A 22352-nucleotide genomic window follows, 5' to 3' on the forward strand; every position below is an offset into this window, starting at 1 on the left:
TTCAATTGCTACAGAGATGTATACTTTCTAAAAGATTAAGATAAATAATACCACTGTAATTCAGTATTTGCATTAAAAATTCTTAAAATTATTTCCTCTGGGTAAACTGACCAAAAGGTGATGCTCTGAGAGAGCTGTGTTCCCTTTTCACAGAATCACAGAATCACTCAGGTTGGAAGAGCCCTCTGGAATCATCGAGTCCAACCATTGCCCTGACACCACCAAGTCAACTAGACCATGGCACTAAGTGCCATGTCCAGGCTTTTCTTAAACACATCCAGACTGTTCTTGGTTACTTGAAAGTTGCCTTAAAATTTCAATGGAAATATAAATGTTCTTTCTTTATATAAAGAGCCAAAGATAAGAAAAATACCTCCAGGTGATCGAGATAAGAGTAAATTTTATGGCTTATGTAGCAGTCAAAGGCATTCAAGATCCAATTAAGATGATGGGCAAGAGAATCCTTTGTCACTCTGTGTTTCTTCGAAAGAGCTGGTCCAGTACTTGCTAGGAACAAACAATGCAAAACAGCCTTAAGATACCATTAAAATACATGAGGTGGATATACCTGTAGAAATCTTAGCGATTCCGTAGGTGAGATGGTATTAGCATTCTCAGACTTCAAATCTACTGGCTACATTGCTCCAAAAGGAAAATAAAAAAAGCACTGCAGGCTTTTCCATCTTGGACAGGACATGTGGAGCAGGATTTCTACCACAACTAACTAATTACTCTTTTTTTTTAAAAAAAAAGAACGAACAGTCTTGGGTGCTTATTCTAACACGAGGTTCAGATGTTAATTCAAGTTTAAAGAAGTGCCTAACCCCAAGGACAAGATCTAAAACCCATCCTTTGCTCTCAGGGTTTGCACATGGTTAGCACAGGCTCCCCAGGCAGGTGCTGCCTCTACAGCCCCCATGCACAGGTAAAGAAGGGTTACAAAATCCTGACCTTTTTAAAGATCTCAACACGAAGTCTGTTACTCTGGAGGATGATCTGCTTCCGTTCTTCTTCTTGTTTCTTTTTCACTTCAGGTAAGTTGTCATAAATCCTGGAATGAATTTAGAAAGTTAACTTCACGCGTCATCCCTGGGACTCACAAATAACTTGTTTTTCCTATAGGAAATGTTTGCCTTCAATGCAATACTTGTCATTAATGGGCATCTCTAAGTACTTGAATTAGATTTATGGCACGGGAATTATAAATTATTAACAATAATCTTTTTATATAAAATCCGACTTGTTAAAAAATACTTTTAATTTTGGACTAAAAAGTAAACAAAGAGTTGGGATCAGGTTATCTCAATGCAGCCGTGTAATTATGGAGTAGCTTCTAATAAGCTCAGTGGAGTTGGTTTCAATTTATAGCAATATAATTCAAACCAGCATCTGGCCTGTACACTTTTTTTATATTTATTTCACAAAATTAATACCAAGGAGTTATTGTCAAGTAGTTTTCTAAAATATAAGAAAACCATCATTATAAGACTGTAGACTGTTAACATTTTTTCACTGTCATTAGGAACTCTTTTTACCAGGGAGAACACAACCTGTCCATTTTAAAAATAATGTGAGTTGCCCTCAGAAAGGTGACTTCTGGTCTGATCTTTTCCATTGAAATCAATGATAAAATTCCCAGAGGTCTGAAAAAGAAGTCGGACCTTCCTTTGCAGCAGTCCTGTTCTTTGCATGCACACAATGCCTGTTAGTTCTGATTTTTCCTCCTAATATTTTGCAACACTGAGTTCTTGAAGCAGCCTGGTTTGGCTTGCACTCAAACCAGGAAATTGTATTTTGGAGAAGAGAAATGGGACATATCTCGAGCAGTCTTAAAACCGGGGTGAGTTCTGCATGGTAGCCATTTGCAGCTTTCCTTGCTGTCAACGATGGCGTGAAATGCGATGCAGTTAAAGGTCAGACACCACATTTCTAACAGTTTGCTGTAATTCCCTCACTACATGCCATCACCAGGATGAAAAAAAAAACGCAAAAGTGACTGTACTGCTTACATTTTTGAAGGTCCAGCATGAGGGACCTCTCAGGGACTCAGTTTTCACACCATGGGTACCCCATGCCATCTAAAACCACTAGAGAAAGGATGCTGAAAGGGCAGGGCTGACCCAAACGTATGAAACTGATACAGCGCAAGGGAAATATGAGCACAAAAGCGTGGCAAGCAGCGTGACAGAACAACCCTCCAGCGTATGAAGATGACATGGAAATATGCTGCCTTAGGCACGAGACAGCAGTGATTTACAGTGAACTCTGAACCGCAGCGAGTCGTACCTTTTCGATCTCATGTGCATCTCCTTCTCTGGAATGAATCTTTCCTTTGGTTTGAAGAGGTTATCTAGCAGAGGGAAAATAAAGTTAACATTGGAGGAATCTGTGTTTACTCAAATGTTAAATGTCACGTTCTATGTGATATGATATTTCTGATTAAATTTTTGATGGCGTAAGGCTGGATCCAAATCTCCATAGGTCAAGGGAAAGGCATGTAACAACTTCATCTGGAGCTGAGTTGGTTCCCGAAGCTGTCCTACAGAAAGGGAAGGCCGGGTAAGATCCATATCTACAAGATTCATTGCAGAGTTCATTTATTTTAAGTGCATATGATTTTTTTCTCTGTCACATGCAGCTATGTACACCCTGTATTCAGATCAAGAACCAGCAAAGACCACTGCTGCATCAAGCGACCTATTTTCCCCATATGCAGGCAACTGCACCCGCGCACACTGGCTGCATCCTCAGCTGATGTGTGTTGGGAACCTGGCCTGGTATGATCATTTCTGATTCAATTTACACCTGTTTTGCAGGGCTGTGAATAATTATGCTGAGCATTAGGAGGAAGAAAATTATATTACTCTTTCCTGATCAAATATGAAGATATCTGCGATAATTCCAATCAGCATTTCCTTGGATACGGGAAAATTATTACCGATCTTAGCAGTCGGCGAGTCTCAGGAATAGGTAATTTTAACACATTCCTTGCAAAAATGTTTCTGAATGGGAAGGGATGGTGTTTGTCCAAGGTGGGAAGCCAGTAAGTACATAATCAGAACTGATTCTTGATGAAGGAGACTGTGTTTAACCACATTTATCAGGGAGAGGAGGGAGGACTGCTGCCTGCACAGCTGTGTTATTTAGATTTACACCAGGACGATGAAAGAAAAAGTGGGGAGACAGGGCCACTCAGCAGGACAGAGAAGGGAAGGAACATCCCCGTGGTGCATGACCTGCCACCCTGATGCACTCAGGTGATGTGGATAGCTGCAACTTGAACTTCTCTGTTCAGGTATATAAAGAAGTGGGTTTACGGTCTGGTCTCTGAAGATGAGGACAACCAGAGCATTGCCTACACCCAACCAGGTCCAAGCACTTTCCCCAGGGCACTGGGGGCAGGGCTATGATACCCTGTGTAGTCACAGTAATCTGAACATCAAAGGTGTTTGCCAGTATCCTTGCAGAGCATATATATAAAGATAAATAGATGTGCAAACTTTTAAACCCTTCCATTTTCCAAGGAAGTTTAGAAGACGTAATATATATCACAGCAGGCACCACTTCGGCCTCTTTCTGCTGTCTCACTGAAGAGACAAAATACAATAATCAAAGCAGAGGAGTAAATACAGAGAATAATTCATTCCAGAACTGCCCAGTGTAGATACTGCCCCTGAGCAGACCCAGCAACCACTGCCCAAAAAAAGACCCCTTCCCCACCAGGTTTGCTTCCCTGCTGTTTAAGACACCAAATGTTTCAGGGATAATTATGGGAGATGTCTTAGCAATCAAACAGCCCTGAGCAGCTTACCGGGCTGCACCCAGAGGCAAAGCTGTACTCAGATTGCCACGATTCTCAGGAAAACACTACATGTCCTTTAAGATCACTGTTGTATCTCGATGTAAAAAATAAGAAGGAGCTTTGCAGCAGTTCCTGTTGAGAACTGGTACAGTTTCCAAAACACAAATTGAGAAGGAGGGGAGGCTGCAAAGCCTCCCCTGCCTGAGGACTGACTTTTCTCCACTCAGCGGTTGTCTACACTTAAATCATGCTTATTAAATCTTCAGTACACACAAGCAACATGCTCAATTTGCTAGGAAAATATAATTTGCCTTTTATTTATTAGTGTTTTTATGTTCATTAACTTAAAAGGAATGAACACTTGGATGCTATTGCTGTCCAAATAACCCTGAAAACTTAAGGGAGCAGACTGCCTGTGACCCATACGGTCCTGGTGAAGGATTAGGGCCCCAGGGCCATTGATTTTCTGGGAGCAGTTTGGATCCCAGCACACTTCAGAGCAGCCTCAGCATAGTCCCTTGCTGCTTGAGCTTGCGCACCTCGTTCTGACAGCTCCGGATTGCAGGAGGCATCCCTTCCCACCAGGCATGTCCTCTAACCCGGAGAATGGCGTGGGGTCAGCCTGAAATCGCATAAAGCCATCGCTATGGGTTCTCTGCAGCACTAAAACAAAAACAGGAGGCACTTCATGCTGCACAGCAAATTCAGGCATCTTTTTGTCTGAGTGGTAATATGGTCCTCAGTACGAGATCCCTGATGTCACAACCAGTTCCTGGTGTTTTCCCCTGTCCTTGGGCACACGAGAGCATCTGAGAGCACTGGAAATAACACCCCAGCAGAAACCTGCCCTACCTGCACCAAGCCCTCACACAGTAAGTCAAGGCAGACCTCCCACAAGATGTGATATGATCAGACAGTGTGACTGGCAAGCACCGAGCCCGAGTTTTATATGATTTCTTATGCACTGTGAGTGACATCCGCCCAAATTCATGAACTTTTATTCTACGAATTCTCAACTGTAGGATTTCTGGAACAAAACTACTTGTTTTAGGGATTCCCCTTCTTTTTTTTCCTAAATAAAAGCTGTGAATGACACATCAACAATTCCAGACCTCAGTTGTAGCCACCAGAACATGCAAGGGGTGAAAAACCCATCTAGGGATCTACAGGCCTGTGGCCTATCTCGTAAGCACCATGACAAGCTAACCTGTATTTTTTTCTATGAGATGCTGAGACAGGCTGGCCTCTGTGTTCGAGTCAGGGAGAAGCACCGCAGAGCTGTGCGGGTGCTGGACCATACGGCTGCTCCTCCAGAATAATCCCCTCCTCATGGCACAGAAACAGTCTTGAAGGGCATGAGACCCCTCACTGCCCACAATTCTACCTGGAGCTATGTATGTGGCTGTGCGGGTGGCTTTGAAGGGAAGGATTAAAAAGAGACTCTGGGGAAAATCCTCCAAGAAAAAAATAAATCTACTTTGGTTACAAAAATACCCTTCGTGAAACAGCTTGGAGTCAAAAGGTTAACACTTAAGGGTAAACACATTCATGTAGTAGCTCTCCGCTCACTCTCAGGTCACTATGTATAAGAAAAAAAATCACATGCAAGCATGAAGCAGAAATAAGGCTAATCCTTGATGGATTTTAGGATTAGAATTCAAAAATTAACTGAACAATAAATAAAAATTGGTATAAATGAAAATAAAAAAAAAATCATACGTGTATTTAAATATTTGTAAATATTCAATACCGAGAAGAAAGCGTATTTCAAAGTCGAAGAGCATCACACATTCAGAGCTATAACAACCTGCCAATCACATCGCGAAGACCTGAATTAACATTCTTTCCTACCAAGCAAAGATCAAAGTGGGGCATAAGGTGGACAATTCCCCAGGTTGATAGTCTTTTAAATTACATTTTATAAAAGTTCCTTATCAAATTTCATCACCTTTTATTGCTTTTGGAGAAAAACATTCTGAAGGATACAAAAGAAGGGATTTCAAAGCAGACATTCAGCATTTCCAGTGATGTATCACAGTTAAAAAAAGGATAGATATATAGGCACGAAACACTTAATTGGTGCTTTATTCAAACCTTGTGAAACTACCGAGCTTCTGGTGTTTACACCAACACTGTGTGCGACAGTGGTCTGACATCTCCATACTGGGAGAAAGAAGCCACTTCAGCAAGTTGTAAATGAAGGTAAATGGGTCATCACTATAATAGATTTATTTTAACTAATGCTAAACTGCACCTCAGATAGAATGAGTAACTTTCCTGCTCGGGAAGTTACTAAATGTTTAGACAGAGTGAGTGTGTTGGAACCATCCCCTGACTCCCTATTTACCAGTAAATCACTGAAACACTTGAAAAAGAATGGCAAAATTTATCAAAGGCTAAACTCTACCCGTCAGAATATACATATGTTTTCTCCTAACATGAGTGCAAATTCTCAAAGTTTGTTAGGAGCTAAAGTTTGCCTTTGAGGATGTGTTGCCAGTCTCTGAAAAGCAAAGCACTGATAGTGGTGGTTCTCTAATTAAACTGCTTTTTTACTGAACTGGAAAAATAATTCACCGAAAGCCCATTCACCCAGAGAAGTCCTAAAATAGAAACGATTTTTTTAAATGCTGCTTTTTTAAAATCAACATGAATCTAAGATAAATGTCAAGATGGCATTCAGCTTAGCATGCCCATAGCACTTGACTGGGAATTCATCCAGAGAATATAAACTAGTGCCTACACCCAGGGGTGCTGCCCAAACTTCTGCACATTGTATGTCAATGACTTCATGCAATGAATTACTTCAGCTGCAGTCAACGGATGAGGTTTTGGTATTATTTATAAAAAAAATGCAATAAACCGTTATTTAAAGGTTTGATGGTAAGACTGCCTGGACTTTCTGCTCATTTCAGAGAAATGATGAAGCTCAAAAGTGGTCCTTCACACAAGAGGACCCACAGGGAGGTGGTTCATGGGCGTTCCAGCTGTTCAGGTCTGTCCTACATTGTGGCTATGGAGACTTCTGATCCTCCTTAATATTTCAGTCTTTGCAATGGGAAACATCACTAGTGTCTCTTAAAAAAGCTTTAAAGTTTACAGGTTTGTGAAAACATGTTCATATTAAATTAATTTTGGGCATGATACGGGAGATTTCAGTTCCCTCTGTTCAGATGATACTTGAGCATTCATGGATTTCATCCAGAAAAAAAATTAATTAGCATCTCACTTGGCCTTCCTAAATCATTCTTGTTTGATTAGAGCACGCAGTCTTGAAAAGCATAAAATTTATTTCAAAAAATAGCAATTAATGAAGAAGGTATGACAGATCTTGGTAAATTCATCAAAAGATTAATTTAATCTTTGGTAAAATCTGCTCCAGCTTCTTAATCCTGACTTCTTTAGTTTCAATTTCTAATCATGGGTGAAATCAGACCTTTCACTCCTGGATTAAAAAGTCCATTATCAAAAATTCAGTTTTCTGTTTGGCTGCTTCAAGACTCCAATGAAATTATCCCCCAGCAAACAGACTGAACTTCACAAGTCACCCCTTATAAAGCACATTGTTTCAACACTGTCATCATCCACACAGAAAACTCTTAATATTTGAAGATTTTCCAATTTTCCAGAGGCTGGCTATCTCCCCCCTTTGCAAGGTTGAGGGCACGGAGGGGACATTCTGGTCACCCCATTCACTGTATCACCTCCTCCCCTGTTGTCACAGTGAGTCTGAGCATCAGGCTCCCATCGGACCACGTCACCCACTGCCAGTGACCAGCAATGAGCTGCCATGTTTAGATGACTCATAGGCACTGCTCTAATCAATGTGATGAATAATAATACCATAAAAACAGGTCATTCCTCTTCCTAATTCAATTACCTGACTGCAGCTTAGTCTTTATTCACAGCTGTCAGCCTTAACCAAGAGGCCAGGTGCCAACAGGATCCATGGCGCTACTGCTAGCTATGAGTTTTGATGGGGAAAAGGAACTCAAGAAATGGCACAACTGAAGTCACACACGAACAGAGATGGTGGCTGCAAACGTCTCATCAGCCACCATAGAATAGAATAGAATCATAGAATCATTTTTGGTTGGAAAGGACCTTTAAGATCATCAAGTCCAACCATTAACCTAACACTGCCAAGTCCACCACTATACTATGTCCCTAAGCAACACATTCACACATCTTCCAAACACCTCCAGGGATGGTGACACCACCACCCCCCTGGGCAGCCTGCTCCAATGCTTCACAACCCTTTCAGTTAACCAATGGCATCTGAAGACCACAAGGATGTTAGTGCCTGCAGGATTTGCCAGCTGCACACTTATTGGAAATTCTCTGATTGCCATCTTCTCCTCTCTCTACAGTCGAAACAAAAACCTCCCTGGCATAGAGCTTCTCAAGAAGCCAGCCCATTGAAAACACAAACAAACAAACAGCAATCCTCGCCCTCCAGGTTTCTGCAGTTACAATAAAGCTTTTGGGAAGGTTTAGAAGCACGACTGCTTTTCCAAAATATTACTAAAGATACAGGATTTGGATACAAATCCAGAGAAACACAGCAGGCACCACAGTAGGGATCGAATGGTAACGCTCAACTGGTATTGCAATTTCCAGTGAACCGCCGCCCTCTCAAAGGAGAGGGAGATGGAAGGTATGAAAAAACCATGTGTGCCCGAGAAATTTTTGTAAACGTCTGAAAGAGCTTGTGTACACTAAGATCACAAGGCTGTTCATTATGCAGATTTAAAGACCTATAAACAGCTGGTAGTCCTGTCACTGAAGTAATTACATTACGGTTTTCAAGATTTAAATCCAGTTATTTGAACATTGTTTCTATTCGGTTCGTCACAGTGGGATCTCTAATTTGTTCGACATAGTCAACAGCAGAGTAGTCTATCTCGGACTAATTAGCACTCTCGAAATTTAGCAGTACACGTTACACAGCACAAAAGCTAGCGTGAGAGTTGCAGGTTCTTGGCCTTCAAAGTGCTCTTGTGACGATAAAATCTTCTGCAGGATAAACATTTTCATTTTTCTAAGATTACTTTCAGCATTTTGTAAAATCCTGCTCATGAATTACAATTAAAAATGGTAAACAACTTGATTTTTTTGAGGATGAGAAGGTAAATGGAAACTGCATGGATGTTGGTATTTATATGGAAATGATGTTGAATGTCAATTATTTCTTTCTCCTACAAGAAAACGAACTTGTAACAATACTGTCAAAACACTGGAAAACCATGCTAGCTACTAATTTTATATTATCAATAAAGACACTTTAGTCTGATAGAATAATCTTAGGTAGAGAAAAATCTCCGAAGGTCATTGCTCTTTTTTTTTTCTGGGTGAAAATTACTGAAATAAAAGCTGCAAGTCCAGATCGAAGCTCACATAACAAGCTTATTTCAGAGATATATAATTGCAGCAAATCTGTCAAGTGCAGAGCGAAACATCTCGGGCTGCAGTTTAACCCCCATTTATGCCTGTCTAAAAGCAGGCTGGCACCCAAGGCGGCAGTGCCACCTCTGCCCCTCCTGTGTCACCTTCTCGTGCGGGCATGGATGTGGAGCTGGGCCAGGGAATGTCCTCCAGGGGTGGAAAACTAATTGGATAACTAATATTATTGCCAGTGCTTGAGGCAAGTATGCTGCAGCGACCTGCTCTGCGAGCACCTCGGGGTTGCACACAGACACTTTACTCCTGCCCAGCCACAAATGCGCTTATAATCCATCCTTGGGGTCACTGTGTCGGGGTCAGCGGAAATTAAACTCATCAGCCAACCTGCTCATACAAAAAAAGACCATTGGAAAATGCATGAGGGTGTGCTGGCAATGAGCCCTATGAACCTCAGAGCCATAAAGCCCTCAACCTCCACAAATCCCAAAGATGTCAGGAAAGAAGAAAAAAACAGAAAGGAGGAAACTATCAGACTGAAAAAAGCAATCACAAAATCACACCCGGAAGCCTAAAGGTGCCATCGATACAATGCTGTACACTTACGCGAGTTTCCAGGTCATCGTATTACCCTCCTGGGTTCTTAATTTCAAATGTTCTTTCAATGTGTGTGGCTGGGAAAGAGCAGCCTGCTTCCTGAGACCAAAGACCTGAGGGTGGGCTGCATTTGGCAGGGAGTTTTTAAGACTAGCAGGGTGAGCAGGAGAACCAGTAGTACTAGTACCAAATAAACCACCAATGGCTATGGGGACATGGCAAAGCAATGTCTCTGAGTGCACAGAAGTGTTTGCTGCCCAGTTCACAGAATCACAGAATGGTTAAGGGTTGGAAGGCACCTCTGGAGATCATCTAGTCCAACCCCCTGACAAAGCAGGGTCACCCAGAGCATGTTGCACAGGGTCGTGTCCAGGCGGGTTTTGAACATCTCCAGAGAAGGAGACTCCCCACCCTCCCTGGGCAGCCTGTGCCAGGGCTCTGGCACCCTCAAAGTAAAGAAGTTCCTCCTCATATTCAGATGGAACTTCCCATGTTTCAGCTTGTGCCCATTGCCCCTTGTCCTGTCACGGGGCACCACTGAGAAGAGTCTGGCCCCCTCCTCTTGACACCCACCCCTAAGGTATTTGTAAGTGTTGATAAGATCCCCTCTCAGTCTTTTCTCCAAGCTGAACAGACCCAGCTCTCTCAGCCTCTCCTCACAGAGAGATGCTCCAGTCCTCTGATCATCTTTGTAGCCCTTCGCTGGACTCTCTCCAGTAATTCCTTATCTTTCTTGAACTGGGGGGGGGCCAGAAGTGGACACAGTACTCCCGGTATGGCCTCACTAAGGCAGTGTATAGGGGCAGTATAACTTCCCTTGACCTGTTGGCCACACTCTTCCTAATGCACCCCAGGATATCATTGGCCTTCCTGGCCACAAGGGCACTTTGCTGGCTCATGGTGAACTTGTTGTCCACCAGAACACCCAGGTCCTTCTCTTGACTTCTAACGACGGCTGGGGTCTAATATCTGTTTTGGCCTTTATAAGTGACTGCAGCAGACACAGGCTTCCAGATGACTACAGGAGCGTACATGGCACCACAGGGAGGACACAGGGCAGGTCTGCACTCTCTGCTTCTGCCCACCACACCCTGGGCAGCTGGGCCGTACCCTGGAAAGCAATGGTTGTGATAACACAACACTGAGCCTCAGCCACCAGCCCCTGTCCCCAGCTTTGGTGTCACAGTCAGCTGCTCCTGGATCACAGCCAGAGACGGAGGTGGCATTCAGGACTTTCTGTGTTTGGACACACAGACGCACCTTAGGATGGTATTTTTCCTCTTCTGGCCACTCTGTGTCCTGCATAAGCCCCAGGCTCTCTACCACTTGAAAAGTTGGTTTTGAAATACACAGTCAGGGATGAAGCTTGCCACGTTTACTTTGCTCAGCCAGCTTTGGCTGGCAGGCAGCTTTTGGTGTCATCTGTGCATGGGTGTGGTACACAAGCAGCCTGGGAGCTCTCTTTGGGAAGGGTGCAGTCATCACATCCATAAGGGATGCCAAGGGACATGGTGCTGCTCTCCTCCCTCACCATCTCTCACCCTCCCTCTCGCCTCCCCTGCGCCAGCTCATCTCATCACAACACTGTTTGACAAGCTGGATCAGTCATTTGATCTGATAAACCCTCAAAGAGCGAATTTGAATTTAAAAAAAAATAATAATTAAAAAGCAGCTCCTGCTAGGTCAGCTCACTGATCCAACTGAAATATGGGGGCACGGATCGGCCACATGCAGCAACAGAGCAGGTGATGACACTGCTGTTTGTGCCCACAGCCTCCCTTGCACCAGGATACAATGTGAAATGGCATCCTTAAGTCACTGGGATTTTGATGTCCACTTCCCATGTCAGGAAACTGAACTCTGCTTGCATCCCTACCTGGACTACAGCTGCATTTCCCTTTCATTTCACTGTTGTTTTCTAAAACATGACACAAAGTCCTTTGTTGCTTTAAAAGCACATTTTACATGCTAAAATGGCTTTTCCAGAGAATACAGACTAATGATGACAAGTGATAACTTGTCTTCCTTCCAGCTTTGGGGGCTGGCAGAAGGGAAGGAGAAGGCTGTGACCCCAGTGGGACGGGGATGTCATCAGCAGAGACATCAGAGGGATACAGGCATCCAGTGTGCTTGGTGAGCATGAGGAGGAAGCCCTTGTCTCATCTGCAAGCAGGGTTGCAACTAGAAAAGCTTGGGACCATCTATAGGAAACAAAGATCCCCCAACTCTAGGACTCATTAGTGATACTAATCCTTCTGCACAATAGCATCTGCCAGGAGAAGTCCTAAAAGGTTGGATGAGGCTTTGAGCAACCTGGTCTAGTGGAAGGTGTCCCTGCCAGTGTCAGGGGGATTGGAACTAGATGGTCTTTAAGGTCCCTTCCAACCCAAACCATTCTATGATTCTATAAAACACCAATTGTCAGGACTCAGAGCAAATTAAATACGCTCAGTACACTCCTACACAGCACTCTGAACTGCAACCTACACAGTTGTGCTTTAACAGGGGTCTAGGATTTCCAATATTAATTACAGTTATGCTTAAATAACAGATGTGACAGTCCCGTCACTATAGAAATATTAAGATCTCACAAACAGAAAATTACATGTGGCTACATGAAGGCAGATGAGTTAAGGAAACTAAAGATTCTCTTTAGACAAATTTATCTTTAACGACCAACCACTAAAAGAGGGAAATAGTAATTTACTTGAATAATTAATGAATATATTTCAATATTGTGCTTTTATTACTCATTAGACCAGCATAAAGATTAATCTTTAATTATAATTTAAGGAGAAATAGGTTTAACTTTTCATTTTTTTGTTTTGCAAAGTATTTGCAGAGCGGTTTGGGGGACTTTCGAAGATGGCCAAACAAAGGGGAAGATATTGGCCACTTCTTCTAAGACCTATGACAAACTCCTGGCACAGAGCCCCCAACACTGCAGGGCAGCACGGCCCTGAGAGATCGGAGCCTAAGTAAATTAACTTGGATAATTGAAGTGGTGAATGAATTTTATTGACCCTTTAAAATATAATTCATGTTTTGTGCTTTGTTTATGCTTATTTAGCTCTTACTATAAAAACCCATTATGTGTCTGATGTAAGGTAGACTCTCTCATACCACAACAGAGGGCACAGATGTAGTGATAGAAATTTGTGCTCTGCCATGCAAAGCATGCCAAGGGCCCCGAGATGGGGATTGCGCCCAGCTTTCCTGCACCCAATCTCATTCCCCAGGGAGCAAAAAACATACATGTGTTTCCCAGTGTTGAGGACATCAAAGATTTTCTTTCCTGCTTCCTCCAGGTGACCCATCTTGTTGTTTAATGTTTTCAGTTGATTTACTTTTCAGTAGAAAAACGTGGCTTCAAACAGCCACAGATTTAAAACCAAAATGTAAAGAGGAATGCCAGTCAATCAAATAGATCATTTTCTTTAGTCAACTGAATTAAGCAACAGTCAGATGGCAATTAAAAAAGAAAAAAAGAAAAGAAATACAAAAGTAATTTGTTTAACATCTTGCGCCTAGATAATATTTACAGACGTGCTATTGGGAGGGAGCTTCTCAGAGAGAAGAGTTTTACTCACTGGATATTGACTCTCTTTACCACTAGAGTAATAAAGCAACCTAATCAACTTGAATTAGGAAATCACAGAGTTTAGCTGCGTTGATTTAGTAGCCTTGCATACAGCTGCTGGGCAGAGAAGCCTTCTTTCACAGCTAGCTAGCTCGCTGCTGAGGGCTCCATGAGTCAAGTGGCAAGTCCACATCTGAAGCTGCTCAGAAGACCAGACTGAGACTCCTACTCCCACATCCCACCTGTCCCCCCTGTCACTTCTCTCCCCGAACTGTTTTTTTCTGTGAGCTATGAGAGGTGTAAAATGCCATTTATTGCTATCAGCTCTACAACTAGCAGCAACTTGCATCATGCTGTATGACACGACTGCACGTGACAATGACAAAAAGTCTCCAAGGAAGCCTCCTTCCACTGCCACCGACCACAGAGAGCACCTCATCCCCAGTAACCAACCTCTGCGCTTCACTGACTTTCTGCTTGGAGCATTAGGAAGCATTTCTTCTCAGCAAGGGTCATTAGCCATTGGAAGGGGCTGCCCAGGGAGGTGGTGGAGTCACCATCCCTGGATGTGTTTAAGACAAGACTGGACATGGCACTTAGTGCCATGGTCTAGTTGCCATGGTGGGTTCAGGGCAATGGTTGGACTCGATGATCCCAGAGGTCTCTTCCAACCTGATTGATTCTGGGATTCTGTGATTAGGACAGATGCTGGAGCGCTGGTGGGGTGAAAGAGGAGCAGCGGGTCTCATGTTTTTTTTCACAAAGTTAAGATGGAAATACCATACACGTGGCAAGATTTCAAAGAGAGCTACAGACCTGTTGCTGGTCACAATTCAACTTACCACTGAGAGGGTGAGGAATGGTGTATTGCTTTTTTCTGGCTGAAGTGGGTGTCGAGGAAAGCTTGCGAACAAGCGCTCCTTGGTTGCCTGCACGAGCATTGCGCTGCTGGGCTTTCCTCAGCTGGACCATATGTTCGAGTCTCTTCAGCCTTTCTTGTGAACGAGTGATGAAGTCAGGCTTATGGATTTCTAGTGCTTCCTAAGTGAAACAGAGAAACCACTTTGTTTTAAAAGTATTAAAAGGAAGAAAGAAATGTGGTATGCATCTAACCGGGTTCAGTAAGCGATTATCAATGAAAACGATTGCTTGTCTGTATGAAAGTTAGCAAACGGCCTTCCTAGCTGTCTTTACTTCCTCTTACTGCTAGAAAACTGTTTTGGTGTGAAATTTCCAGATCAGACAAAGGAGAATTTAAAAAAAAAACCCCAAATTTCAGAAAACATGTCCAAAAGGTTTTGAATTACATATTTTTCTAAGTTATTTAAATTCAAGTTCTTGATGTTTTGCCTATTTCCTTGTCTCACCCCATTGCCGAGGCAGCTTGTCGCTGACAGTTCACAAACTTTCCTGTTTATTTAGATTGTCATGCAGATCTCTTCATGGATGATCCAGAAAGAAAATGCTTTCCAGTCAAAGGCTTCTTCAACATTTAGGAATGTCTTAGGACAGAAGACGGGAGCGGAGGTTGGTCTGCAACACATGCTGGAGGGGAAGGCAGGGGAGCACGTCTGCTGCTGGGGCCTGGTATCAACCTGGGGTCACGTCCATACCCACGGCTGCCGCTTGTGGTGCTGGATGTCGCATGCATTTGGGAAATCGGCAGTTTTGAGGTACAATTTCAAAAGCATCTTTGGGAAATTTGTAAATTCCCAAACTTCTACCATGATGCTCTACAGGAATGGCAGGTAGGGCTTAGAACAAGGAGCTTTTACAGTCAGACAGCAAAGCAAGACTTGGCAGCTCATGCAAGCTACCAAAACTTCACTGGAAACGAGAAAAATCAAGGAAATGTGAACTTCTGCCCTCAGCCACTTCCCAGGAAGCAAACACCATCCATGGGAAAAAAAAAAAAAGGAAAAAAAAGAGGAAAAAGGGGAAAAAAAAAGAAAACAAGAAAAAAAATTAAAAAAAACAATCAATCCCTATAATAACAACAACAATAACAGCAAACTGATATTTTACCCGCGGCGTCCGTGGGGGTGGTGGTGTTTTCTCAGGCTGGGAGCCGGTTTCTGGCTGGGTGAGCGCGTCGTTTTCCTCATGAGTAACCTCTGGCAAGCAAGGCGCGGATAGTGTTAGCCTGCTGGCTCGCTCCCGCTCGTCCCCCTCCTTGCACTTCTTTATTTTGTCACTTAAACCACAGAATTCATAATCACCTTCGAGAGATTTAAAAGTTCATTAAGAGTGCATGGTTAATTTTTTATTGGGTTCTCCACCTCATTAGACATAGAGGGCAATTTCTGAAATAAGAATGCCAAGGTATTATTAATAGGCCTCATTAAGCAGAATAGATCAAATCTAATCATAGATGCTACTCACTGCCCTGTGACACCCAGAGTATCTTTCACATTAAGCCAGACATCACATCGAAGAATAATTAAGCCGCTCGGATGCTTAGCTGTGTTTGCTGGTATTTGCCTCCCAAAAGCAAGACACGTCGGTAACACAGTTACGTCATGGAAAGCAAAAGATATCACGCTGCGACTTGCAGCTTGAGTTCATTTCCATTTATTGCACGTGTTTTAGAAAATAATGTATTGTTATGGACCTTAATCACATATAATTTCTCTTTGACCATACTGAGGCTTTCATAAACACTAGTCTTGTTTTTTTCCTTTACTGATAATACTTTTTGCTTTCTATCACTTCTATATATTCATTAGCCAGTGGAATGACTCCATGAAAAAAAAAATAAAAGGTTAATATGCATTATAGCATATTATTATGAAAGCTGTCAACTCACAAAGTTCTCCACTGAGAATAAAAAGATTATTTCCTACACTTATAATTATACTTTAATGCTCTATGACTGATAGTCCCTGCACAAATTAGGACCAAAAGAGCCTATGTGCTCAAAAGTCAGAGTTGACAAGATTCTCATTTAGAGGACACAGAAGTAACCCAAAATAACAAAGGAACTTCGGAAGAGCTCCATATGAACTATTTTGAAAAGTCACACTGGAGTACTTCTTCCTTGCCAAAAAATTTGATTTCTAGAACTAAATATCTGGGAATAAAGCCCATTACTGTTTTATTTCAATTTTTGGTTACAATAAACTTAAAATATTTTCCTCTTTATAACATATTGTACATATTATATTGTACTTAAAAAAAATATTAAAATGATCTTTGTTGGGTACATTTGCCTTATAAAAGCCTGAACTGTATTTCCTCCCTAATACTGTTCTTGTTAACATTCTGGCAAAAAACTTGAAACCTATGAACATGAAATTAAACTCCTCGATAAGCCAGGTTTACAGGGGTTTCAATTAACTTTATCTTTGATAGATCTCAATGGATGCTTCACTTCTGTAAAGCTAAGGCACTTCCAGTTAGTGAAATGGCATGATTTAACTCCAGGCACTGAAAGCAGAACATAGGCTTTTCTCATCTAAATGAGTTTATATTCTGTAGCTTTTTAGTCAACAATTAAGAAGTTTTGCCTACCTGCCTACAAAAAAGCTGTAAGAAAAAAAGGCTACATGACCATTATAGCATTGTAAAGGTATTCTTGTGAGTAAATTTCTCACAGAACCATTGATACTAAAGCCAAATTAATCTATAGTATATCTCTGTTGTCTTCTGCAAAAATACCTTATGCATGAATACAGCTGCTTGTGTCATCTCCATTTTAGCTATTTCAATAAGTGCTGGAATTAAGACATCCAGACAGGCATTGAACTAGAAGAGAATATGTTTTACATGCTGAAACCTTGTTGATAATCAACTGCTAATTTTTTCTTTTTTTTTTTTTCATCATGATAATCTCTCCAAACATAATATTTCATGCCATACCTCTGCACCACATAGTTCAGGCTGTTGTGTCAAAAAAAAAAAAAATATTGTGGAAGTGAAAGAAATATATCAAAACAAGGTTGTAAAAATAACCTCACTTCTGGTGTTTCTTGGTTGGACTGGGACTGCTTGACTCTGCAATTTTAATGTTTTTTCAAGATTTTCTTCAATCTACTTACAAAGTAAGCCTATCTCTTTCATTTTAATCTTAACCATAGCAATGTATACAGTCAGATTAGTTGATTGATCTCTCACCAGATGACTCATGCTCAGCACTGAAAGCTGGACAAAAATGGACTGACTTTCCATTATTTCACTTTTTTCTTTGAGACTGATCTCATCTTATTATTGAAACCATATTCCTAACAACCACAGTAGGATTTGTACCCTTACTTTTTAGGAGCTGGTTTTGCCTGTGAACATTTTCTTCCGAGAGGATTCCTGATGAAGCTTTTATATTGCACATACTACTGGAGACAGACAGTTTTGGTTTCAGGACGTGCTGTGCTTGGATCTCTTTGGATTTGGAGGTGCCTTTGGAGGGATCTCTCTTTTCGGGTGAGCCATCAGTAGCAGCAGCGGTTGCCTTTCTGGATGCTGTATCTGGAAGAGATCCAGATGCCGTTGCCCCGCTCCTGCCCGTGTTGCATTGCTGATTCTTGCTTCCCAACAGCATTTGTGTTCCTGTGAAAAACAAAAAAATAACCCCAAATTCTATAACACAGGAACATTTTTCTCCTCAGCCCTCTAGTCCTCATAATTTTTATTTCCTGCAAAATCGCTTTCAGGTGTATATTTTAAAAGCTGTAACTGATAGAGTTTTTATCACGACTGCCATGCAGCTGTACTGCACCAAAATGTTACTGATGGAAATAATAACAGAGGATACTCTTCATAAAAATAAACTGCCATTCTAAATAATATCTATATATACTCCAATGGGCAGCATGGAAGAAGATACCTCTGACAAAAAGGTATGCTATGTGTCTTTGTCTTGTCTCTTATTCACTTGAGAGGAACATTTCGCATTGGTTAAACCTGGTCAAAATTACAGTTATGGATCCAGTGGTGGTTGTGATGAAAACCGAGCTCCAAGTGATTTTGGGATCAGGGTTTTAGCCTCCCTGTAGGGAAGTGGCTGCCTCAGAAGCATCACCCACCTCCAACATTTCTAGTGCCCTGTTCTACCTCTGCGCAAAGCCACAGCAGGAACCAGGTGCAAAAAGGTCTGATTTGTGCAAGATACGCTTTCCCCTCAAATTGTTCTGCTGAGAAGGATGTCGCACAGCAGCTACAGCTGCAGGACCCTGCCACGTCAAAAGCGACAGAGCTAGTTGGGGAAGCTCTGTGCTGCACAAGCCTTGAAAGGTGATTCCAGCTGACCACCACTACTGCCAGCAAAACCCTAGAAAACTGAGAGTGTGGGTAAATAAGCATGCAGAATTGTCCATTTTCCAAGCTGCATTTTAGGCAGAGTTTTGAAGGGAGAAGAGGTAGAATAGTAAAAAAAAAAAAATAAAAAAATCAGGGAATGAAATCCAAAGAATTAGGGACAGCATGGAAAGGGCTTCAGGATCAGCAAAGGGAGGGAGAACGAAGGAGCAGGTGGGAACTATTTTATGTCCCTATAAACCACTCAGCAGTGGTCCCTGGCAGGCAGGCACCCACCCAGCCATGCACACAGCATGACTCTGCTCTTCCTTTTTAATCATGTGCATAAATTGCCTATTGGCAGGCCTAGACACAGGCTGACCTGAGATCTAAAGATTTATGTAGCTGGAAATGATCAATAGCTATTAAAAAACTCTGAAAACAGGCAACTGAGAGATTTGGGAGGTACAAGGGAAAAAACCTCAACTGGTTTCAGACCTAACGATAAACCCAAACAAACCAGGCAGGGATTGTCCCGGTCTATGTTGCAGACATAAGGCATTTAATAAATGACTGGTGTTTCATGGCAAACACTTTTTAAAAAGTGGCCACGTAATTCTTTTCTCTGCTGACTCATTCTCAGCAGCTGCCCTCTCTAAACACTTCTTTCCAATGTCTTGGTTGAGGACAGAGGGAAGATTAGAAGTGTTTTTCTCCTTTGATCCAATCCGTGAGAAAGGGTGAGATCTGATCAGTTTTCAGTTCACTTTCCCAATCCTTAGTCCACCCACAACAGATGACAAATATTCTTTGCCACAAAATGATGGCCTCCTACACATTTTAGTGACCTGAATGGCTCATGTTTCTTTTTGATCATCCTTTATTCCTGAGGAAATATGAAGCATTGAGCTACAGCATCTAGTGTTTTTCCCTTACCATGCAGATCAGAAAGTTTTTAACATCCTAAGTTCCTTTCTGTAACTGCCCATACAGGGAGATGGAGTCAACTTCTCAGGGGATCCTCTAGTGAGGGATCCCTAAAGATCAGCATAGACAGAAAAAAGACCCCTTTTTTCTAACTAAATTCATTGAGATGAACCCCATCCTAAGCAATTTCACAGCCATAGAGAAAACCTACCCAAAGCAAGGAAGTGCATACAGAACCTAGAAGGCTAGCATCCAAGCTCTCCCTCTTCTCTCTGGTATAACTTATTTTTCTCCTTGTTTTTTTCATACATTGCAAATATTTGCCTTATCTTTTGTCAAAACTTAGCTCTCTTCCCAGATGAAAATAGTTTTGATGCAAATATTCTCAACAAACTGGATAGACTCAATTCTGTACATACACTCAGCTGGGGCTCATGCATATACAGTGTTCTGTTCCTTCATTCCCTGACCGATTCCATACCTGCAGTTACACACTGTGTTTCTACAAATGTTTTATGACAGAGAGAGGGAAAAAACATTGGGAGAGATTAATGGGGTCATGGGTATCAAAGAGCATTTGTGGGAGGAGGTAGAAACAAGCAGCACAGTAGGAGAAGATGAAGAAAGCAGCAGGTAGCATTAAGTAACTGCAGAGCAGCAGAGAAGGAAGTCTTTTCACAAAGGCAGCCAAGATACTAGAAGGATAGAGGGGAAAAAAAAAAGAGGGGAGCTAAGCCACAGAAAGAACTTGAATGGAAAACAGATTATCTCTTTAAATCATCTTTTAAATTAAAATAGTTTACTGGCCAGCAGAAAGCAGAGAGGAGAAGAAAAGAAAGTGGAAAGGAGAAAAGAGATTCTGCTCATCCAAGGCAGCATCACAGGAGGAGATAATGTGCCTTCTTATCAAGAAATGGTCTGTGCAACAAATGTGTGTGTTGTCAGGCCAGACAGCTCCTCCACTGAGACTGTCAGACTGCTCAAACTGCTGTTGTGTCCCCAGGAGCGGCTATTTGCTATGGCTGGGCATTGGTATCCAAAACTACAGAATGAATCATCAGGGTGGGGAAAATGGGCTGCAAGGTAGCAGAATAAAACAGTGGAGACCAGAGTGAGTGAAGGAGTTGTCTGTAAGTCACATCTCTCCTCTCTAACATCTTAGAATATGAATCTGAACAAAAGAAAGAAGAGTTGCCTGGAGTATTCACACTCCATTTACCCCTAACTACCAAACTAGCTATTTCTGGATATTCGCTTCCAAGTGTAGGTACAGTAACCTTCAAGAACTGAGAATTAAACCCCAGGAATACTCTTACATATAGTGCAAATGGAGACAGGCTTCCCTTCTGCACTGCACCCCTTCCCTGCCAAAAGAAATGCCACCAGTGGCATTCTGCCCATAAGATCTGGGGATTCCTACCAAGATGTGGATTGGAGAGAAAGAAAACAAAAGCATGAACAAAACTAGGAATGGGTTCTAAAATAAAAAAAAAAAAAAAAAAAAAAAGATGATGGCTGCTGCTTAGCATTTTATGACAACGAAAGAATGTCTAAGGAAGAATTTTAAAAAGCAACATTCCTTATGAAATTCAGGTACAAAAACACTGCATCCTTTCTGCATGAAAAGCGTCTTCCTTAGATCTTGTACTAATAACTAAATCTTAATCCTTATTAGATTCACAGTGTGGTGGGGATTATTTTTTTTTTTGTAGTTAATTAAGGCAATCAGAAAAGGTGTGCCCTGTTCTTGTCTAACATTGAAGGTAATCAGAATAATAACGGAGCCAATGTGGTGAATTCTTTCCTCTAACTCCCTCTTGAATTACCCTTTCAACTCACAAGGTACACCCAGACACAGTCAATCCCCAGGAAAACACAGCAAAGCAAACCAGACTTGGGCTCCAAAGATCAACTCCCTCATCCTCAAAGCAGCTGACAATTACCTTCACCACCGAATGCAAATGCTATTTAGAAAAAGGCGAAGGTACTTAAAGGTAAGATCACAGAGTTTCACTCTGTACATTCTGGATCCGTTTTTAATATACTGTGTGGGGAATTAGGACTGTTACTCTCATTAAGACTATCTGGAATTGTATATCTAAATCCCCACGCACCAAACTTGAAATATATATGCCCCTCTGAGAATATCTAGAATTGCAACTGGATGACTAGCAATATATGTTTTTTCTATTATCCCAGATGAAGAAAGACTTTAAAACTAATGAACAAAGACATGCAAGTGTAATGCTTTGGGAGATACAGGAGAACAAAATTTGAAGAAACAGAAAGCTGAATGACCCCGTTAATAAAATTCAGTGAATAGAGATCCTAGTTATAAAAGTTCAGCTGCTTATCGGAGAAAAAGTTAAGGAACAAAATCATAATTACATTCGGAGAAAGGTTATTATTGCCCTATGCCAGAAAGAAAAAGACAACAGTTCAATTTTTAAATAATGACTTAGTGAAAACCACATGATATCGGAGGAGTTAAAAAGATTCTGTAAAACCAGGGGTAGGTTTTCAAAAGCTCATTTTTCCACAGAATCCTTGATCTCTGAGTAAAAGAAGTATATTGTTTTACTGTAAAGTATCTTTTTACATTTTCCTCCCTCTCCCTTCAGGGGGTTTTGCTAACAGGAAGTGACCCTGCATTACAGCAGGTTAAACTCGCCTTTCCTTGAAACATGGACAATTCAGGCAAACATTCCCTTTTCCATTGTTACTTCTTTTTTTTTTTTCTGTTCACTTTACAGAGGGATAATGCAGCTTTTTGTACTTCTGTGTAACACTCTTCCTAGCGTTTCAATGTGGATTTTT

General features: G+C 41.7%; 1 protein-coding gene across 1 annotated transcript in view; it reads right to left on the reverse strand.

Annotated features, from left to right (window-relative positions):
- Positions 1-468: 468 nt before the first annotated feature.
- The window catches only part of C4H10orf90 (chromosome 4 C10orf90 homolog), a 69266-nt gene continuing 47382 nt past the window's right edge, over positions 469-22352 (reverse strand). The window contains exons 4-9 of the mRNA XM_068399900.1: positions 17631-17921; positions 15405-15598; positions 14222-14420; positions 2287-2350; positions 952-1051; positions 469-507 (exon numbers count right to left, since the gene is read on the reverse strand). Of these exons, the coding sequence (XP_068256001.1) occupies positions 469-507; positions 952-1051; positions 2287-2350; positions 14222-14420; positions 15405-15598; positions 17631-17921 (887 nt within the window). The remainder of the gene's footprint in view (positions 508-951; positions 1052-2286; positions 2351-14221; positions 14421-15404; positions 15599-17630; positions 17922-22352) is intronic.

The sequence above is a fragment of the Nyctibius grandis genome, chromosome 4, assembly GCF_013368605.1.
Source record: "Nyctibius grandis isolate bNycGra1 chromosome 4, bNycGra1.pri, whole genome shotgun sequence".
Lineage (NCBI taxonomy): Eukaryota > Metazoa > Chordata > Aves > Nyctibiiformes > Nyctibiidae > Nyctibius > Nyctibius grandis.